The 8,164-nt window shown below is 40.3% G+C and overlaps 1 protein-coding gene across 1 annotated transcript; it reads left to right on the forward strand.

Moving 5' to 3' along the window:
- The first annotated feature begins 610 nt into the window (after positions 1-610).
- Positions 611-3,747, forward strand: LOC104501703 (chromosome unknown open reading frame, human C6orf57). Its single transcript, XM_010145561.1, has 3 exons — positions 611-688; positions 804-954; positions 3,638-3,747. Exons 1-3 carry the CDS (start codon positions 611-613, stop codon positions 3,745-3,747), a joined length of 339 nt encoding a protein of 112 aa, XP_010143863.1.
- The last annotated feature ends 4,417 nt before the right edge of the window (positions 3,748-8,164 follow it).

The following is an 8,164-nucleotide window of genomic DNA, read 5'->3' on the forward strand; positions in this document are numbered from 1 at the left end:
ATATCAGGCATTCTGAAAGCTCTTCCTAAGTAATTTTTTACTTAAGGCTCTTGAATTATCTATGACTTGTGATATCTACGCACCTTAATTTCTACACTACTTGAAAGAACTTTAGGTGTGGAGATACGTAAAAAAAAGAAATGTTAATAGGACTTTAAAGGAAAAACATTTATGCTTTTAATTAAGCATTTGCATGCAGTTATATAATTGAACTTAAATGTGCTCCTAAAGTTTGTCCTGCTTTTGACTACCAGTTGAATTATTTTACCATCACAAGGGAAGCCCAGCTATTTTCAACCAACATTCTGGAAAACCTGTTACTAAGGGAACAACATTTTTGGTTGTTGGGGTTTTTTTTAACTTTCCTTTTTCTGGCTCAAAAGCTGCTGGAAATGAGCCAAGACCTGGTGTCCCGGTTTGAGCTAAATCAGCAGGCTTCTTGGGGGAGGTTAAGACTTCCTCAGGAATACAGACTGTACTGGTCTGTGCTAGCATGATTACTATTTAGAGGCTAAAATACAAGAAGATAGCAGTGAAGATAAGTTCAAGCAGTTTAAAATACACTGTTTATGTGAACTGAGTTACACAACTAACACAGTTCTGGCTGCATATGTTTCTAGGGCCAAAAATAATTATCTCTGCTGATTTCTTAGGCGTTTGTGAGTTGAATATTAAACTAATATTTGAAGTTTGTTTTCCTGTCCTTTGCTCGCTAGTCACTGAGTGGGCTGCTGGACAGTCTTAGAGCTTCTCAGTATTAAATGTTCACATTCATGCTACATGTGTCTGTTTGTTTGATAGAGTCATCACTGCTTTGCAGCTCTCTGAGGAGCACCAGCTCTAAGACAGAAAGAAGATCTGAACCTGCTAAGCAGTCACTTAAGAAACCGAAGTTACCAGTAGGTCGATTTGATGAACCAGAAGAGTCCAGTGTAGAGAGGGAACCCTTGGAAAGTAAGTCACATTTTACAAACTTGAAAGCCATGTTTTAAAGGCAAGACGCTGAGATGCAGTGCTGATGTCACTTTAACAGGAGGGGTAGCATTCAGCACTCTTCAGAATCACTTTCTCAATGTTTCTGAAAAAGCAGAGGCAAGACAGTAGGCACAAGTTGCAGCAAATGATGTATGAGGGGAAGAAGTCTTCAGAACCAGGGTGGTCAAACACTGTAACAAGTCACCTGGAGACACTGATCCCTCTCCTCTTGGAGATACTCAAATTTGGCTGGATGTCCCAACCTAATACCAGTGTTGCTTTGAGCAGAGTTGGGGCCAGATGTCTGCCAAAGGTGCCTTCCACCATAAAACGCTGCATGATTCTGGGAAATGAGGCTGATACTGGTCTGTTATAGTACAGCTATAAATAGTGGTAGTAGACTCATAAGGGCAGCAGCTACTTTTTATTATCCAAAAAGTCTCTTCTGTTTTTTAGTCCACAAAGGATTTTTGATTTGTGCTGTATTTTGTGGTCAGTCTTTCTCTTAGTCTTGCAGGTAGCCTTTTGAAAAGCAGCAACAGATACTGAGTTCACTGAGCTGCTCACTGCGGGTGGGGTCCAGGGAGACCTAATGAACTGCCACTTGTGTGTCGTTGCAGTGACCTCAGTGGGGCTGCATTTAGAGAACATGACAAGGTTGAGGCACAGGTACATTGCTGCTGAAGTCACCAGAAACATACATTTTTTATCAGACAGGAGAAAGACAGAATCTTCGTTCAGTCTCTTTAAATAGCTATCTTCCCTTAACTGAAAGTGCTACTCATGCTTTATGTTATTCACCATCGTGTGATGTGCTGCTGCTGTTTACCAGTAGTGATAACCCATGTTTGTTTATTTCAAGGTCTCTAGGACAAGCTTTTCTAATATATCAATAGATTTATTATGAATGTCTAGATGACAAAATTACTGAAAAATTCTAGTATCATCTCCAAAATGGTTGCGAGCAGTTTCAGATTGTGAGTCACTTGAGAACTGATTCAGAGCTGGAGTTACTATGTAAGCAGCTATTTAATTCTTGTCCTTATATTCCCAAGAAAATAAATGCCATCACTACTTCATTTAAAGCAAATGCGTAATTACTACCTTATGCTTAGTTGCAGGGTTAAAGTAAGACTCAAGATTTATTGTGGCTTTAAATTTAGTTGTACCTGTATATTTATCACTTGTAACACCAGTAGTAGTTTGTTAGCGTGCAACTGCCCGTTGTGTTACTAGGAAGAAATGTACGAGTTTAAGCTGGCTATTTGAATTCTCACTCTTGTGTAGCTATCATGGAGGAATCTTCTGAGTGTCTGCATCCACTCACAGCACATCAGTAGTGCTTGAATAATGAGATGGTGACATCTAAAGTAATATTAGATGCTTTTGTGCTCCTTATGCTGCCGGAGGTGCCCAAATATTGACAGTTCCAGTCCTGATCTGCATGAATTTTCAGGCAGGCATCCCAGTATGTCATTTTGTATGGCCGGTAGCTACATGAGTCTCCCTCCATTGCTTCCCTTTTTCTCTGCTCCGGGATTTCTGTTGTTGCTTTTTCTCCTTTTCAGCCCTGCTCCGTATTACTCGTGCTGCCCAACAGGGCTGAGTTAGGGCTATGACTGAGGGAGCCCCAAGTTTTATGTATGTATGGGAGGCTCTGGAAAATCAGCATGGCAAGGGGCTGTGTGGGGTGCAGTGAGGTTCGGGGAGCCCTGCAGCCTAGTGCCTGTTGAGAACACACTCAGCCTAGAATGCTGCTGTGCCAAAAAAGTGTTCTGTGGCTTGGGATGCTTAGTGGGATGGCCGTTGTGCAGCACAGATGGCTTGAGTCACTACTGTGAAGAGAAGGCCCTGAGCATACAGGAGCACCGAGTAACATAAGGGTGTTGACTGTGAGGTGCAGAAAGCTCCACAGTGTTCAGGTAGGTGGTCTAAGCTGGTAGGATGCTGGGCATAGAAGCAGCACTGCTAATGTGTAAACTTTGCACGTCGCTTACCCGAGGGATCTGAAAGTCCTATTCATACCCACTTAAAAAGAGTCTCCCTCTTGTGAAAGGGCTTCACAGTGCCTTTCCAAGCTTACGTTAAGTTTTAGAAGGTAAAAGGTCTGATTTTAGCTATTTAATAGGTTTTTATAGTACCTTCTGTGACAGTGGTATCTAGACTTGTCTTGTTGAGTATCAGTGTGCTATTTCTTGAAAAACATACCAGCATCCATGAAAACATGTTTTTTTAAATACAGGAATAATAGAATCTTGGCTAAAATTCAAGCTAAATTTAAAACCTGAGTGCTTGAAGTCAGAGACTGAAACAAACGCAGAAAGTGGCCTGGTGTTCTGGATGTAGTGAACATATGTACAGCACACCTGAATGATGCAAGTTCTCACTATGAATTCATCAGATGCTGGTGCTTTAGTGCCTCTGAACACTGAGTTGCTTTTTTATTTGCGTAACTAAATATCATGTGCATTGCTGACTGTAGTCAAAAAACTGAAATTATTTCTCTGTGACTCTGGGAAATATTTAACTCAAGGTTGCCTTTAAAAATAAAAGAGAGTCAATTTTGCGTTGGAAAATGAAACTAAGAGTCACACATTGTAGGTGGTGACATCTTTATATTTGCTAACATGATGGGTGTTCTAGTGAACTTTCTCTGTTATAGAATTCCCTGATGGAATCAATCCTGCTACAAAAGAGAGGGGTGGACCTAAAGGCCCTGAACCTACACGTTTCGGAGACTGGGAGAGAAAAGGACGTTGTATAGATTTTTAATGTATAAATATGTCTGTATTGCTAGTAAAATATTTCTAGTTGAAAAATAGTGTACAGAAAAATCCCATGTAGCTTTGTTGTGAAGCTTCTTGTCTCTTTCATGCTTGTGATGAATTTTCTGAGAGAGATGTAAATAAACATGATGCTGTATCTCAAATTTTGGAGCCATCACTTGCTGGATGTACACCTGATCTTTAACATTATTTACACTATGCAAGTATAAATGCAAGTAGAGTGATGTGAAATTGGTAGTCAGGAACTTACTGTGATGTACAAGGGCTTGGATTTCCGTATGTATTTAAACATGGATGTAGTGTCTTAAAAGCGCTGAGAGAGCTTGGTAGTTCATGAACCTACCTAGATACTGTTCATCTCAAGTACAGCCACCTCCAAGGAGGTCTGTACGTGGCTGGCCTTGGCATTTAGCACAGTGGTTCATTGGCAAAAGCCCCATGGTCAGGAACCGTCGCCTCTGACTCCGTTAGAGCGGGTTGGGCTTTCTTTGCTGTTTGTGAAGAGGGGATGGAAACTCTGGTTTATCTCATCCCAGACCAGTGGCTGTAAATGGCAAGATGGAAATGGAGGCTTAATTCCGAGGGGGTCAGCTCGCGATTGCAGGTAGTGGCAGGGTGCTCTGTATGCGGTTTTGGAATACTGTTCTTTATAACCTGGCTCATCACATGCTGTTTGCATTATCTTAATAAATGAAGATACCTGTTTGAAAACGCTAAATGCGCTAAATGGGGAAGAAAACATTATTGTCTGACACCTTACGGCCAAAGGGAACTACTTGCATTAGGTGATCTCATATTGCAGGTCTTAAAACTGAGTTTTCTGGCTTTGAACTAAGTATCTTTCAGTCAGACTGATCTCAGTTCTTCAAGAATTTGCCTAGTTGTAAATACTGTAGTAGACTGCAAATCTGCTGCTGTGTGGGTACGTATTAATAGTGACAGCCTATTCTTAATAATATGTGTGAACATATGCTCTTTGCTTCTGTGCAAGTTCTCATTGATAGCCTGAACAAATGGATCTTCTCTACTCTGCAACTGTAAATGTTTTCTTCATCCTTTCGTGTTTCTTTCTTGGTGTTTTTCTGATTTTTCAATGTCTTCTCTTTTATTCTACACTCTCCAGCTCATATATTCACAATCCCTATTTGCTGCTTTTACCACAACACCGGAAGTGGGGATTAAAAGAGAAAGAAAGTTCCTGGAGAGCCCAGGACAGTTTCCCACTTTATGGCCTATGTTCCTTTTTCCCTGTGTGGATACGTTTGTCTATTGCAATGTCAAACAAGTTGTAATTGAATGAAAGTGAGCTCTACTTCATGATTTCTGGCTGTGTGTAAGATTGCGTAGCTTCACTCAGTGTTGCCTTTTGCGTGATTTTATTAGAACACTGAGGTGTGGTTAGTCATCATAAACCTGTACAACCTCCCTGAAACTTGCACAACTGTCAGCCAGTGGGAGAGCTTCTTGCTGAATTGTGCCAGTTAGTGTACCTGGTGTGTATTTTATTGACATAGTATCATGCTGTCTGTGAGTTCAGATGTTTGTCTCAGTGTGATAATCCAGACTGTTCAGTTGGGCTTACCACCCACATACCTCGTTGAAGAGCAAAATGAAATTTACTAAAGCCTGTTTTTCATAAAAGATGTTAACTAGTGGTAATAAACATGTTTAACCTTTAATCTTCTATAAAACTAAATTCTGCAGCATGGATATTGGAAAATTGGTCTATATTTATACTTGGTTCATTCTCGTTGCTCATCTGTGGTGTGACAGTTATGTTTTCCCAAAATCTATTGACATTTTTAGTTACCTAAAGATGTTGGGTCAGCTGTCTTTGAACTCTAATATATACTGTTTATTAAAATATTTCTAGTAATGCTTTGCCTCTTCAGTTGCTAGTGGGTTGGAAAATACTTCATTACACAATAAACCATCTTTCTGAGTCGGAAGCAGGAATTTTAATTGGAAGCTTGTACCTTTTCTGCATCATTATTAATAGGCTTAACATCTTAACTAGTGAAGAGGCAGTGATACACCACAGTTATTTTATTTTTGAATTGTATGTCTTACTCTCCTTATCCACTGATTGTTGGGTGAGTTCATTATCATCTTTTTACCAGGTTTTACCCCTCCCAGCACATGCTCCATGAATGTTTATGTGGCTCCACTTCTTGACATTCCTTATTTTCAGTTCTCATTGCCAGCTTCAGCACAGACTGTAGCTGCAATCCTCCCTGGATGCAGAATTGTGCCTTTTTGATTTAGCATATAAAGAACTGGTCTCACTTTTCCATGGTTTTCTTTGTTTCAGTTAGTTACCTTCAGCCTCCCCCTGCTTTGTGATGAAGGTCTGACCCATGTGATAACCTGTGCCCCTGTGTGTCTCTCAGGCAGATGATGACTGCTGCTGCTGGAGCCACAGGCGGGTTCTCAAGTACTCCCTGCCTGCATCCATGGAGCACCTTGATTTGGAAGATGCTTCTGAGAGCGTTGTCTGTACCAACAAGACAGTGCCTCACAAGGCCATGGATTTTACTTCTTTTTTCAAAAAATAAAAAGGCTCTTGCTAATCAGTGTTGGCAGTAGCTGTCAAGGAGTTGGCACTCAGGAAATAGAGGATACTGCTTCAGCCTTGAGCTGCAGGCCATTTTTGCCACCTCCCAGGCTAGTGCCAGTATTTGCTTGATTTCACTGGGGAATGTGTCAGCAGGAGATAAGAACTGAACATTTAGGCAAAATAGCATGTAACAGCCAAAGAGTGAATGCCAGGGGGCCTTCTTGTGTGGTCTGTCAATGCGGCATTTGCCAAAAAGAAGAGCCCCAGGCTGCAGTAACAAGTCCAAAATGGCATCCTGTGATGCTGTAGAATGGTGTGTGGCACCTGTCAAAAATCAATCATGATTTGAATACAACAACCGATCCAATGATCTTATAGGGCATAAATGATCATTTCTGGGTTTTCTTTCCCTGCAGTGTCTGCAGTTAGGAAAGAAGCACTTCAGCACTTTCTCATGCTGCCTTCCTGCTCTTCCCAGATGATTAATAGCAGTTCACTGAAATAAAGCATTAGGGTAAAATGATGGCTTGTGGCATTAGCCATTAGATGAGCCACAGGTATGTTTATATCATAAATACTGATTGAATCTATTTTTGTAGCTCTTTTTATTGGTATAACAGCGTAAAGCAGCAGGGTTTGAGTCTGGTTTTCTGCTGAATTTCTGGAAGACAAAGGAAAATTGTTCTGCCTTTGTAAGCAAATTCTTGTAGTACTGGAGGACGTTTGCTGCTATTTCTTTACTGAAAAGCTGTATGTTGCATTTCTGCAGTAGGTTTTCTCTGTTAAATTTGTTTCTGCTAGTTTGCATAGGTATATTTGGTACATTGTTAAAATTATGAAACCTTTATTGTTTGAAGGAATTGCTCTGAAATTACTTTCTTACAAAATATATTAGGTTGCACTCTACAGTTAATGTCTGCTCTATATTGCCTTGTTTGGAAAGTGTATATTTCAGTGCTGATTTTACAAAGGTAAAAATCAATGTTTATTATAGAGCTGAATCAGAGAAAAATTGCTCTTTATGGTAACAGATGTTTGTAAAGGACTGTAGAATGTTGTTATAAAACTTTACTGCTTTTTCAGTTGACTGAAGTAAGTGATCACAAATTCCAGCGACCTGTAGTGACAGATATGTTACGTATGTTTTTATGACACTTATTTTGGTGTAGTTATTTAAAAATACTGTGTTCTGAAGTGTCTGGAAAATACCAAAACTCTGTATTCGTTTATAAGAGAAGAGGATTTCTAAGTTCTTTTTGTAATTGTTCATCAGTCACTAAGATCGCATCAAACATATAGAAGCCTAAGGAGAGTCTTTGAGATATGTTTCTGTGTGCTGATGCTGACTGTAAAAATTCGTGGTTGCTTTCATGCTTTTGTAATATGCGATATGAAAATACCTTTTCTTAGCTCGTGGTTGGTGTTTCACGTGAGGCCAGCTGAGATGTGCAGTCTGCAGTCTAATGTCGGTAATGGCTGTGCTCTACCTTACATCTCGGCAACCAGTGGTAGTGGGTAGTCGTGTAATCTCCCCAAGGACTTTTGCTGCAGAATGGGTGCCATGGGATAAATTGAATCATAATTATGAAATCAGGTTTTGGCAAATCGTGAAATAACAGCTCTACTTAAAACAAGTCCTGTGAAGAGCAGAACTAATGAGGTCTTGTTTCCCATGAATGCTTTATACCTCCTGTAGATCCAGTGTCTTTCTCCATGTTCCATTATTGACACTATCTCCACCAGGCAAGAGACAGGGCGTCTTTCTGCCCCCCCAGGGGCGTTATTTGGGCCACTTTCCCAGCCACTGACTTCTACAGAGCTTTCAGGAATTTATTTACCTTGGAAA

This window comes from Buceros rhinoceros, unplaced genomic scaffold (genome assembly GCF_000710305.1).
Source record: "Buceros rhinoceros silvestris isolate BGI_N320 unplaced genomic scaffold, ASM71030v1 scaffold26060, whole genome shotgun sequence".
Classification (NCBI taxonomy): domain Eukaryota; kingdom Metazoa; phylum Chordata; class Aves; order Bucerotiformes; family Bucerotidae; genus Buceros; species Buceros rhinoceros.